Source organism: Rhipicephalus microplus, chromosome X (assembly GCF_043290135.1).
Source record: "Rhipicephalus microplus isolate Deutch F79 chromosome X, USDA_Rmic, whole genome shotgun sequence".
Classification (NCBI taxonomy): Eukaryota; Metazoa; Arthropoda; class Arachnida; order Ixodida; family Ixodidae; genus Rhipicephalus; species Rhipicephalus microplus.
This window is the reverse complement of record NC_134710.1, coordinates 338,693,815-338,707,873: the sequence shown is the minus strand read 5'-3', so window position 1 is coordinate 338,707,873 and position 14,059 is coordinate 338,693,815. Positions and strand designations below refer to the sequence as shown.

The 14,059-nt window shown below is 41.7% G+C and overlaps 1 protein-coding gene across 1 annotated transcript in view; it reads right to left on the bottom strand.

Annotated features, from left to right (window-relative positions):
- Nucleotides 1-784: 784 nt before the first annotated feature.
- Nucleotides 785-14,059, bottom strand: part of LOC119162040 (uncharacterized) — a 166,967-nt gene continuing 153,692 nt past the window's right edge. Inside the window, exons 19-20 of the mRNA XM_075876703.1 lie at nt 6,138-6,331; nt 785-5,047 (exon numbers count right to left, since the gene is read on the bottom strand). Coding sequence (XP_075732818.1) covers nt 4,759-5,047; nt 6,138-6,331 — 483 coding nt within the window. The 3' untranslated portion in view covers nt 785-4,758. The remainder of the gene's footprint in view (nt 5,048-6,137; nt 6,332-14,059) is intronic.

The window sequence follows — 14,059 nt, the reverse complement described above, 5'->3', positions numbered from 1 at the left end:
TGGGATCCGAGCAAGTGAGAATCATTCAGCAAAGGGAAAGTTGATCCAAAATGATCAATGAAAAAAAAACAGAGGGCAATCACGCACTAGTGGTGCATAGACTGGGGAAACAATGGAGCTGGTGGCCTTCCCGTCCTCCTTGCCCTTTTTGCTAGCTCATTGGAAGTAACTAATAAAGCGCTGCTTCTTGACACGACCTCCGACATTGGTGCACCAGCTGTTGCATGCCGAAACATCTCTAAGACAATGTGGTAGGACCTGTGTCATAGCCGCCAACCACCACGTACACGTATTACCTGCTTTACTGATGCTTAGAGGCTGCTAATAAGAAACATACAGTCAAACGCCTAACAGCTTAGTCAAACTGAAATCAATTTTTTCACAGCCTATAAATTACTGCATGTACTTGACCAGAGAAGCGTACTGCATCTGGGCATGGAAACCAAATAATTTTGGTGAATAATTCAAGCTTACCAGCCTGCAACGACTAGCCCCAGGTGATACATCCTTGTTACTGTACCACAACACTGAGCTGCAAAGCAGATGGGTGAAGTAAAAAATTACTTGCCTGAAGAGATTGCTCTTTCCAGTTGATGGACAGTGCTTCCTTTTTCTGTGAATGGAAAGAGTTGCCAATTTCCCATCATATGCAAATGTTTCAACATATAGCGTCTCCAAAATTGTGGTGTGAATGTTGCACAAAAAACTGCCCAACAGGAGAAAAAGCAATGCATGCTTTGCACACTGGTAGCAGTGATGCAGAGATGCTAGTTGTCGAAATAGGTTACTGGAACTTAAAACATTTATTCCGAGTGGCTGTACAGAGAAATAAATATGACAACTCTGTCTCGAAATACCAGTGATGCACAAAAAAAAGCACTGCCCACTATTTGCTAGAAAAAATGAGGTGTCTCTTTTATAAACATGAATGTACACTGCATCGCAAGATTCTTCCACTATATATATTGTATATAAAGCAAAACAAACAAAGCAAATATCTTAGGAAGATAATAGACATTGCATGGTGACACAGCTGCGAGCTTGACCATGTACACAAGCACCAGTGAACAGCTCCAGCAGCTCATGTTGACAGGCTGCTACAGTAAACAGTAGATACAGAAATTGAGGGGGAAAATAATTGAAAAAAGAAGAAAGTAATCACAATGGACATGAAAGTTTATTAGTTTTCTCCGGCAGAACTGTAGGCCTTGATTCCTCTGTCTCTGCCCTATGCATGGAGCAAAACACAAATAGACAAACACAAATGGATACAAAACCAAAGTTCTCATTCCACAGTCCACAAATTTTATTTCACATCTACGCTGAAAATGTGGCTATGATAATGAACATGGCATTTTGCACTGAAAAATGTGGCTATGATAATGAACATGGCATTTAAACACGTCTGCCCTCCCAGACACAAAACATTCTGAGACACTAAACTGTGTTAAGATAAACCTAAATCATGGGACCACTTGAGGAAAATAACTAGCAAATCTTTCTGTCCATGCAATACATACACCAATGAGCATCAAGCACTTACATGTATGAGACAAAAGGATCTCGTTCTGAGTAAATTGGATAACCTTAAAGTCTCTTTCATTCAACCAATAACTCCAGCTTTACGAGCATGATGTCAATGTACCATTTGCAATAGTGCCAATGCATTCATAGACAGCACCTAGGTGCTTTAACTACTTGGTCATGGCATGAAGAAAGAATAATTCATTCATTTTCAGTCACTTTGAGTCAACTACAAATGAAGCCACAACACTTCGAAATCGGGAAAAAAGCAGAGCAGCAGAAACAGAGGGCAGAGACGTGGCACTAACAACCGATGTTTATTTCGGAAAATAACTTCCTCTTAAGTCCATGCAACACATGCGCAGATAACAAACCAAAAAACCAAGCTAATCTATGCAGATCACCTCTGTGCTAAAAACAAACATTCTTTCCTGGTGAGATAAACCGAAACTGCTCTAGCACATTTGGCTGGACCAAGTTTCCACGTATGGAATGCCTCAATAATCTCCCGTTCTCGCTGTGTCTTAGCCTTACCTAAAATTGTAACCTTATCAAACAGGGGTGTACAACCACACAACTTGCAATGCAACGGCAAGTTACCACCAGTGCCCAGGGTAGAAGATTTTCATGCTCCCTAAACCATACATTGACACATAGATCAGATTGTCCAACGTAAAACTTCGAGGTGTCAATGTTCGGTTTCCAACTTGCCCAACAAGCAACTCTCCTGAACGCATTTTCAGTCACTTAGAGCTGCACACAAAATGTTCAAGTGCAGTCTCTTATAACAGCACATTTACATGATGAGTAGTACGTGAACAATGTTTGAACTGCACATTTAAAAAACTGCACATTTAAAAACCATCTTCCATGTTTTGATTTTGTAACTGACATTAATGCGTTTGATAAACAGCTTACTGTCACCAATTAATGGTGATATAATGGCCAAAGCATGCCATTCTGTCACCTTTGGCTCACACACACTCTAGCGAAGCCCTAAATATATAAATAAAAGAAAAATTGCTAATAAGCACAAAATTTGATGATTGCTTTGAAAAAAGCATTTCATTAATAGCAGTAAGCACATAATGAATACTCAACGAGCCATGTGTGCTGCACATTCTTTCCAATCTGGCAATCTTTTTTTCAGAAATCTTTCAGGACTCTCTTTTTTTTTCAAAAGTTACAATGCATATCTACATCATCATGTATGTTTCGAAATACAGCCTAATTATCTCTATCTACACACAACTTTTCACATCCTTTAGGGGCGTAACCGTAACCACCACCATCACACACAGCACACCCAGTATTAGTAAAGAAATTAATGAAAAGACATATTAGGTGAATCAAAAATGACAGGAGCCACCAAACATACAATCTGCCTTTCTTAACAAACAGACACAACCAATTAAGGGTAGATGCGATTTGAGGAAAAAAAGTTGCATTAGTTTGTAGGATAGGGCAATGAAATTTTATGCTGTATATATTAGGCGTTTATGCTGATTTAAAATATGTAATCTTGTAGTAACTTGCACAGTTTTCGTTTTCTGCCATGATAATTTGTAAAACATTGTTGGGACAATCTGTGCCATGACAATCTGTGAAATATTGTGTGAACAAACTTTTTATGCCACTAAACTTTTATGGTTCTGAGCGATCAATGGCTCACATTGCTCCTCATTAACTGTAGAATGAACTATCAAGAAAGTGCATATAAAACATTGTAATGGGCACAAAAAATTGTGTGAGAATTCTGAGAATTGTCAGTCTAAACTAATAGTTTGCTTTAGCATTGTAATAATTATATTATAAGAGATACTTGCACCCTTCACATATTAAGGAACATCTGGACAAAATTTCATCCTGATCTGGCCATCAGAAGTACCAAAAACATGCCTGATTTCATAAAGTTGCCCAACGATAAATCATGAGAAAAATGGTTTTAAAGGACATAGGTCTCATCTATGGGGCAAAGATATGTTTTTTAAAATGATTTTTTCCATCATGCAAGCTTGGCAATCATTTTCATTTTGAGCATGTGGTTTTAGTAAACTCCTCATGCGAAATGCAATGGCAAGCAGTCAGGTGATAACTTCCAGGGGACTCTAGACAATAAGCTCTCTTTAGTTTTTGATAGCCACCTTGTGCTCTTTAAAAGAAATTTTAACGTACTTCGTGTTTAATTACAATCTTCATTTTTTTTCCCTGTGAAACTAGAAAAACCAAACTTCTCAAAGCAAATGACAACAAAAAATATGTAATTTTACAAAAAAAAAAAACTCGTGTTTTCCAAATCACATCTCCCCTTAACAGCAAAAGCATGACACAAAAGTGAAAAAAGAAAAGTTAAGAGAGCCACAACCCAAACAGCACATTAATGAAGCTTTGTGAAGAATAAGTCAAAAGAAGGATAAAACATACTCTGGTGAATATGCATGAAGATGCTGACTAGTATATAGCATAACTTAAACAATCAAATGCTTATATTTACAAACGGCAATAATGTCAGAGCTCAAGAAAACAGAAAATTCAGGCATTCCCACACTGCCTGCACAAGCAAATAAAACATACATAAAGGCTCACGTAAGCACACATTTAAACTGGGCAACGGGTGTTTCCTTCCGTCTATTTTCAAGACAAGACCAAGGTTCACACCTTATAAGATACAATGGTTGAAAAAAAAATTTTAAATATGGGACCAGTACAAGCAGTAAACACCAATGCCTGTATCGTTGTACTGACAATTTTTTTTTCAGTGTTGTATCCTATAAACGCATGCTCACACCAATGTGCAAACTATGCTACCCACCTCCTGCCAAGCCTACCTTTGCAATGACAAAGAAACAAGGCAACCTTACTAGTAAGACAGCACACCAACAGGAACACTCAATTTATACTCTGTGTGATGGAGAAAATAAACAAGGCCAAATGTCTTCCAACCAAGTGCACTGTTCAAGCAGCAAGCATTCAATGTGTTCTGAACAGTTATAATTAATACACCAGATTAAAAAAAATTTCATGCTGACAATCGAACAGCATTAGCTATGCACATCTGCTTGGCCAAGCAGCACTCGCGGAAAACAGGAAACGGCAAAAAAAGAAAGAGGGGTGGGGGGCAATCGTACAGCGCGTTTCCAGGAGACGCCTTCGCTTAACGGACCGCACCACGCAGCTTCAGGACACCCGAGGAGTCCTCCAGTCCACTTCCCCCTGGTGATGACAGAAGGCAGGTTAGAGGTTGAGCATACGTCGGGCCGTCTTAATTCTGCGCGATGCAGCACGCTCTGGCGGGAGGGTGGCAGGTACGCTTTTCTTCTCCGAAGTGTCGACAGTTGGCTGCTTTGCCTTGGTTCGGTGTGCACTGTCAATGATAGATTCCAGGCAGCGGCCAAACTCCTCCAGCACGGAGCGCTCCATATCGACAAAGGACTTCTTGAGACGCTTGGTCTCTTCAGCCCGTGCAAGTAGGCACTGGCACGTGGCCTCCGCCACGTCCTGAGTCATGAAGGCAAACGGCAGCCTGCACACAGAAACATACACGTTCGGCAAAGCAAAGTATGCAACAACACCCATTCTCAGCCCTTTGGTGACTGCAGTGGGAGCTTTCTATCAGCGCCCACACACATTCATACGTCAACTCCAAATGTCCACAAGCAAAGGGCGCTTAGCCTTCAACATGCCGGAAATACGCACAGCAGCCGATAGATGGCAGCAGATTTCACATAAGGTATATAGCCCTATTCGCCAATTCGAAATTTTTAATAATTTCCGTTTTTACCGAAGCAAATTCAAATAATGATTGATTTGTGGGGTTTAACGTCCCAAAACCAACATATGATTATGAGAGACGCCGTAGAGGAGAGCAGCAAATTCAAATAATGTAATATTCATTAGAATATTAGTGCACTAAAATTCGAATAGCTTAAGTTCCAATCGAAGTAAATCAAAATACTGTAATATTCATTTCAATATTCATACAAGCCTACTCAATAAGTGCTGCTTGAAATGAGTATCCCTTGTGCTACTTAATTACTCACCATAACCATGATTTCCAAAGTACAGTTCTCTTTGTCATGCAGAAGTGCACCACAAGAAAGTGACATTCTCGGGTGTAAGTAAACGTGCTCAAAATTACTAAATTTGAAGAGAAGCTTGGAAGGCCATCGTTTTGATAGTGTTCTCGCCACCCAATGGACTGTCACAAAGTCCTTTGAATAGCCTGTGTATATTCTCTACACAAGAATATACAATAGATGTATGACAATGCCTCCAATATCCTCATTTTAAATCTTTTTTTTTTTAAACATCTGAATATTATTTCTCCTTGCTTTTCTTCTGCGGTGTGAGTATGATGGGTTAGTACATCAATGATGCTTTGATTTGAGTGATAGTAACATGAGAGAAGACCAGGAGAGGCTTGAGGTCTAATAATGACTCTTCATCATTATATAAAAAAATACGTGGCATGACACAAGGCTAAGGACCGTTTGGATATAAATAACGGAGGACCATTTTTAACAATGCACACAAATGCAAACTAGACATTGAGCAGAGACATATGCTACATAAGTCGGAGCGCATACACAAAACAAGCCACAAACTTATTTCACCTTTCTCCCGTCTCAGACACTGGAGCAGGTCGGATGGGCAGGTCACAGGCCGACATCTTGGTGCGAGCAGCAGCCTGCTGTTGCACACGCACTTCAGCTGCATCTGCCAACTGCATCAATGTCTTGCGCTCCGAGCTGTCCTCAAAGTTCTTGCAGCCAACACATTTACAATTGCTACTGCAGAGGATCTTGGCCTGGAATGAATAAAACATGTGTCACCTTCATATGCATGGACAGGGGGCGATGGAACGAAAAGCTAGTTTATCATGACTTTATTCCTATCTCCTGATGCGAAGTTTCATGTACTTGTTAACACTAGCCTAGCCAAGCACCTTCAAACTATTCTGAAGAGCCCAACAAAAAGCTCTCCTCATTTACAAAAGGTCCTCTTCTGTTTGGTATTAAAAGTCACGAGCATTACCATATCCTACACTTTTGCTCAATCTCACTAGCTCATGCAAGTCAGGAAGAGCTGTGGGAAATGGAAGAATTCCACCATTTCTCCCACCGCAAGGCACACCAGCTAATTTTCTCTCACACAACCTCCTCGCCACCCTCCCAAGTGACATCAAGCAATTTACAAACATGACAATCCATGTGCTGACTGGCCAAAGGGACCGACATCGATAGCTGCCAAAAGCAGATTGCCAAAATCATTGAAGAAGCACCCAGGAGAGCGGTGAAGATGAACGCCGGGAGGCTGCGACCGCTTCAAAGATAACTGCTTGAAATACATTCTGGCCTACTCATTTCCTGCTCTGTGCACCAACAAGGCACCGAGATTGCCCTTTTTAGGAAATCACAAATAAATGTTTGGTTTGTTTTATTACTAATTCATGAGTGTGTTTGGTCTGCATTATTAGAGTAGAAAGCATCCAAAGTTAATAAGCACCGAGGTGTGTGTGTGCGCACACTTGTGTGTATTAGGAAGCTAGGCAGTCTATGTAGCACCTAAGTAGAAACTAGACTGGATGGAACCCACTTGCAATATGTAAAAACAGTGGGTTTTGGCAGGGCCAAGCTAGTGAAGCAAGAGTATATCACTGGGGCAAGATGACTGCACTAGCATTTCCAAATGGTCAACTTTTCCTTGCTTAGTTCTAAGGTGGTCCCAATAGGGTTGCAAAAATGACGTGAAAATGAATCCTCAGCAAAGAAGATTGATTGATATGTGAGGTTTAACGTCCCAAAACCACTATATGATTATGAGAGACGCCGTAGTGGAGGGCTCCGGAAATTTCGACCACCTGGGGTTCTTTAACGTGCACACAAATCTGAGCACACGGGCCTACAACATTTCCGCCTGCATCGGAAATGCAGCCGCCGCAGCCGGGATTCGATCCCGCGACCTGCGGGTCAGCAGCGGAGTACCTTAGCCACTAGACCACCGCGGCGGGGTGTCAGCAAAGAAGAGTTGCCAGAGTAATCACAGGGGAGCCTCTCAGAAACAAGACAGTCTCTAGAACTACATATTCGATATAACATAGACTCAAGTTTTCTCAATAATTCATGCTAACGCATATCTACTACTTTGAAAATGTGAGTTTTCACGGTTTTTTGACATTACGTGATGTGCAGGGAGAGAGAGACAAGGCCAAAATTCTGACAAATAGAAAATAGTAGAATTACCATTTCTTTTTTTCAGCCTAGTCATTCATAAGCAGCTTCTGAAACTGACATGGCCCCAACAATTTCGATCATGAAGTCAAAATGAAACAAAAACAGGTTGGAACAGTTTACATCATAGCGACCACAGACTTGAGAACAACCAATAAATGCAATGAAATACCTGATCCATCTCCAAAGGCAATCCAAGTCCCTTATAATGTCCCAAAACTTTTCACTAGGTGCTTGAGTCAGCTAACAATGCTGCAGTATAACACTAACTACAGCGTGCTTCAGCAAATGCTAAGCCTACACAGAACACGCAGCTCAGTTCCAGCAAACGCTGCAAGGTACCCACTACACTATGAATCATCATAATTTTGCAAAGTAGAAGAAGTACCCACTATGCTAATATTCATCATTCTGAAGAGAAGCAGAGTACCCACTACACATCTGTAAAGTTCTTAGAGACCTTGTTGATGCTGTGCCTTATTAAGGGTGGGAAGCTTTAGTAAGGGTGGGAATATTTAAATCGTCAACTCATTATGCAATTTGCATTGTGTGACACCTAGTGTTATTTTACTCTTCTACATTGTCTAGAGAGCCCAAGATGCAGCAGTGAGGCTAGGCCCCACCCGTGGGCGATGACGCCACGATGTGAGCTGCTATAGAAGCGGCGCTTCTCAGGACCATAATGCTGCTCTTTGTCATTCTGTCTACCATGCTATATCCTTGACCGACAACTGCGCCCGTATAGGGTATTTCTGAAAAAAAAAAAAAAAAAAGATTAAAGCATTGGCTCTCTCTATAACAGAATACTTGACTATCCAGAGTGGGCCTGGGGTGATTTTTTTTTGTTGTTGTTGTTTTCGGCATTGTGTGTGATAGTGGCTAGCTAAAAGTACCGGCGGTGGCAGACAACTATGCCACCAGAAATTGGCTGTTGTGAACTTTAGAACAGCTTTTGCTGTAAAACCTGAAGCAACAACTTAAGTGACTCATGGCAGCCAATGCGTCACTAGGGGATCCCAGAGCATCCAATGTTTAAATCAGCTGCTGACTTCATTGCACGAGAAAAACTCACTCTTGGCCTAGTTGGCGAGATACTGAATGCATAGTTAGCCGCTACAAAACACAAACACACACGCAAGAAAAGAAGACGAGGACGCCGACACAGGTGGCACTCCGAACTAAATCTATTTGTGTCAAGACACAAGAAATACCTTAAGCTTGCGAATAGTCCGGACCCACACATAGTCTGAGTTGTATTTGGGGGATAGCGAATGGAAGAAGAGGGAGAGCAGGAATAAATTGAAAGAAAGGCAGGGAGGTAAACCAGAATTGTAGCAGATGGGATAAAAAATGTTTTCACCCTAGTATAGCCCGAGCAAAACAGAAACTAAATACATTTCTTCATACACTCATTCATCGTCATCTGGGAATTTTCTTCCAACACTCCATGGTCAAAGATGTGCTCGTATCGCATTTCATCTTCAGTACCATCATGGACGTTTGAAATTGAGCTCTTCTTGAGGGCACGACGAACAGGCGCCTAGGGAATACAGACCCAAGCTTCAGCAATCCATGTGCACAGCACCACTGGCGAGGCCCGTTTCATCCGTCCGGCAGGAGTCACTTGTGACATTACGGACCTTGTGATGCGGTCCTTGAATTGTTTATTTAGTCACACATTAAACGACTGCAGCCGATATCCGAGATGATGACGAGCACAGCATCCCGGGAGTCGTGCATCAGTCACTTCGTGGAGGTTACAGCGAAACACGTTAAGCATAAGTATTGAGGGGAGATGTGACTTGAAAAAGACGTTTCGTGAATTTGTAGGCTAGGGCAATGCAATTTTCGCTGTATATATAGAATTTTTTTATGCTTGAGATAAACACATTTTAAAGGTGTAAGTCAAAGCTCATCTATGCAGCAAACATATAATTTTTAAAATGGCTTCTTCCATCGTGAGAGCTTGGCAATCATTGTTGTTTTGAGCATGTGGATTTAATGAACTCCTTAGTTTTGGGACATGTTATTTAGTGAACTCCTCATGCAAAATGCAATGGCAAGCAGCCATGGGACAATTTACAGGGGACTCTAGACAATGAGCTCTTTTTAGTCTTTGGTAGCCACCTTGTGCTCTTTAAAAGCGATTTTAACCTACTTTAATTACAATTTTCAGCTTAATTACAACTTTCATTTTTTTGTTGTGAATAGAGAAACTATACTTGAGAAAACAAAGACGAAAACTATGTAACTTTGGGGAAAAAAAAACTTGCATTTCTCGTTTAGCATCTCCCGAGGACATTTTTTTTTTTAATATTCACCCTAGAGCAATGAAACTTGAGCTGATTATGAAACTTTTTATGCCGATTTCAAATATAAAATTAATTTTCTTGCAAGTTACTTATTTTTAGCTCTGCAAAATGACAAATTAAAAACCTTAACCCTTTTGCCCCTCTCTTTTCATCCCTGAACTTCCATAATTTTTTACCATTCACAATTCATAATGGTTGAAATAAAGTGTAGAATGTAAATAACTAATTAGGAAGCACATACAAAATATGTAATTGGCGTGAAAAATAATAGATGTAAAAAGTCCGTACTTCACTTATCCTAGTAAAGGTTTACATAATTTTTTTTATTATACAATAAAATATTGAAATTTAAACTAGGTAATTGCAATTGCCATAGTTTAGAAAAAATTTGGGCGAAATTTCATGCAGATCTGAGTACTAGAATTGCCCGAAAAAGGAGGGGCACATTGAAAAAAAATGGCAAAATTTGTGTTTTGAGCTAAATGACTTAAGTTAAAATTGAGTTTTTATTTATGAAAGATATCATTAAATCTGATGAAACTTGCACACCAAAAAGAACAATGCTTCTTGTAGTGGCCACTGCGACTAAAATACGTCAGCCCCATGAGTTTGTCCCTCTCGGCTTTTTCGAGCCGACTCCTCACAGACAGGGCCATGAAACGCTTGCCGAATTTCCGCTCCATCTGGCAGAGCCTTATGCCAACTGCAAGCCAGGAAGAAGTTCGACAGGACTGCGAAACACAAACTAAGTCCAGTGTCATGCCATTTTGCGGCCATGTTTGTGCCACATACCGTCGTGCATAATGGCAATGTCGTCCCTGCTAAGTTCTCTCACTGGGAGCTCTTTCAACCTCGCAAGATTGGTGATGACGTCATCCATTGCCGCATCACGAATTTTCCAATTGACGGGGGAATGACTTTTGATGCATTGGTTTTGATTTTGATGCATTGACCGCAAGTTTGGCATTGATCGCAAGATGGTTTGATTTTGATGCATTGGTCGCAAGTGAAAGCCACACAACGGCTTTCACTTGCGAGCAATGCTTTTTTCCTTCATAACGGAGATAATTACACGAGAAAAGCATTGTTCAGCTGCGCTGCTCGACGAGACATGGACCCCGCAAATGGACTTCACAGCACATACAGGTCCGCAGCGGCCAATGACGGTCCCAGATCCGTACCACGTGATAAGCCAGTCGCGGCGCTCGGAAAATGTGCAGAAGCGTGCTTCTTTTTATTATTTCTTCCACCGAATCAGCGAGGGAAACTGTTGTAGCTTGAAGAGTGAGGCTCGACTCTTCGGCTCATGCGATCAACAATGACTAGCGGCGGCGCATTATCGGCGTCAAGGTGCTCGAAGACTGCACACTTTGGACCTTTTAATAGGCACCTCGTGCAATTTTAAAGCATTTCCAGTCAAGTCTCGACCTGTATTTTTTTTCATAACAGTAGAGGTACTAATCTTATCAAAACAGGCAAAAATTAAATATCGGTAATTTTGAAAAAAAAAACTTGTGTTTTTCGACCCGCATCTCCCCTTAATGGAAGCCCCAGCAGTGCTCCATTGCTCCGGAATGAAGTCTGTCGGTTCACGTTCAGCTTTGAAAAAAAAACGCTCCATTTTTCGGTTGCCGGAAAATTTTTGGGATCTGGGCCTAAATTTCGTATCATAAAAATAGAAAAAAAAAACTCAGACTATCCGTGGGCTTACGGTATATACTAAACAATACAAAGCATGCGTCTAAAGCCACAAACAATGCTAACAGGGCAATCAACGCTCAAGAAATCTAATCTACAAAGAGTACAATTGTAATGACGCCTGTGTCGTCGTCCTTCTCTTGTGTGCATGTTTTTTAGCGGCAAACTATGCATTTTATGATTTTATTGCAACCATGACAAGGCCTTCACACCATCACTTTGAGTGACAAAATATAATTGAAGGTGTATCAAATATTGTATCTCACAGTGCTGCTTTTTGGTGTACTAATTAACAGTTATTGGACACATGTATGTTCTGATACAACATCACTACTAGCACCAAGCCAAGGCAGTGTACTTTGCATCGACTATTAGAGGATTTGAGAACAAGCTGCGTTTGGTAGACTGCTGTTGCGTTCGGAGGAGCAGCACAGTTTGAGAACTCGGTCAAACGCAGACAACATTGGATCATACGCACGGAGCATCACAAACGGCAAAATCCAAATCATGTGACGCACAGGCTATACTGCGTCGTGCACAACGCTACGTCTGCATCGTTTTTCTAGCGAACCAAGATGCCTTGGGGGTCCACACTATCGATTTTTGGTTCTTGGGACAACGCGAGTGCCAAAGCCCATGAGCCCCTTGAGTTCTGCACATGCGCCCTGGCTGCTCGCAAATTTCTTGGGTCCCCCAAGCTCCTTGGCGCCCCAATTCTCAAACCCTTTAAAGTTGACACTACCAATTTATGCAGCATAATGAAATGACTGCCTGATCAAAAACATGTATTGTTTTTACTACGGTTAATGTGTAGGTAATGTGTAATGTGTAATGAGTGGTAATGTGTAACGGTAATGTGTAATGAGTGGGCCAGGCAGCAGCACTACCGGCGGGATGCTCAGTAATCCCTTCTGCTTCGTTCTTCAGGTTTTGGCTGTGCTTCAAGAAATTCGGCTATCACAGCGCGGCTGCCTCCCTGGAATCAAGCAAGCCGAACTGCTACGCAGATATGGACCGGAGCCATCGCCGCTTGCCGACTACGGTATCAGCAGCATCAAAAGTCCTCACACCACAAGATGGCCATTGCGACCATCTCCGGTGACGTCACATCACGTGTCCATCTTGGAAGCTACAAAAGGGCGTGAACCGGCGAGCCACCCCAGTGGGCCAGGCAGCAGCACTACCGGCGGGATGCTCAGTAATCCCTTCTGCTTCGTTCTTCAGGTTTTGGCTGTGCTTCAAGAAATTCGGCTATCACAGCGCGGCTGCCTCCCTGGAATCAAGCAAGCCGAACTGCTACGCAGATATGGACCGGAGCCATCGCCGCTTGCCGACTACGGTATCAGCAGCATCAAAAGTCCTCACACCACAAGATGGCCATTGCGACCATCTTCGGTGACGTCACATCACGTGTCCATCTTGGAAGCTACAAAAGGGCGTGAACCGGCGAGCCACCCCAGTGGGCCAGGCAGCAGCACTACCGGCGGGATGCTCAGTAATCCCTTCTGCTTCGTTCTTCAGGTTCGTGATAACCGGCCATCGCATTGTTTTCGTAGTGACAACCCTTATTTGTTGCTGCTGCCTTGCCCACACTTTGTACTAAATGTTGTTACTTATATTTTCACCCTAGCAAAAAGTTTATTACTTTGTGGCGACATTGAAACAAATCCCGGTCCCTCCCAAAGTGATACGTTGCGTGAGTTACTGGCTGGACAACAAAAAATAATGGAAACCATGGCATCTATGCAATCTTCTCATGAGAAGATAGAAAAGAAATTGTCATCAGTAAGCGACAGAATGGAGGCATTGGAGAAACAGCTGTCTAGTCTTGCCACATTGGGCGATAAGATTAAAGACTTAGAAGACCAAATGTCCCACCTTGATAAAAACTTCGTGGCGCTTAGGGACAAAGTAGATGATTTAGAAAATAGGAGTCGCCGAAATAACCTAATCATCTATGGTCTTTATGAACCCAAGAATGAGACACATGAAGAATTGGAAAAGAAATTTAATAAGGACATTGTAGAAGAAAAACTGGGACTTAAAGCGGTCAGCATTGAGCGAATCCATAGGTTAGGCCGCAGTATGGAAAATAAAAATCGTCCAATTGTAATAAAGTGTCTGGATTATAAAGAAAAGCTGTCAATTTTAAAAGTTTCGCATAAACTTAAAGGCACTTTATTGTCTATTGCGGAAGATTTTTCGCATCATGTCCGTGAGCAGCGAAGGATGCTTTGGAAAACTGCTCAAGACGAAAAGGAAAAAGGGGCTAAGGTAAAGCTTATCTATGATAAG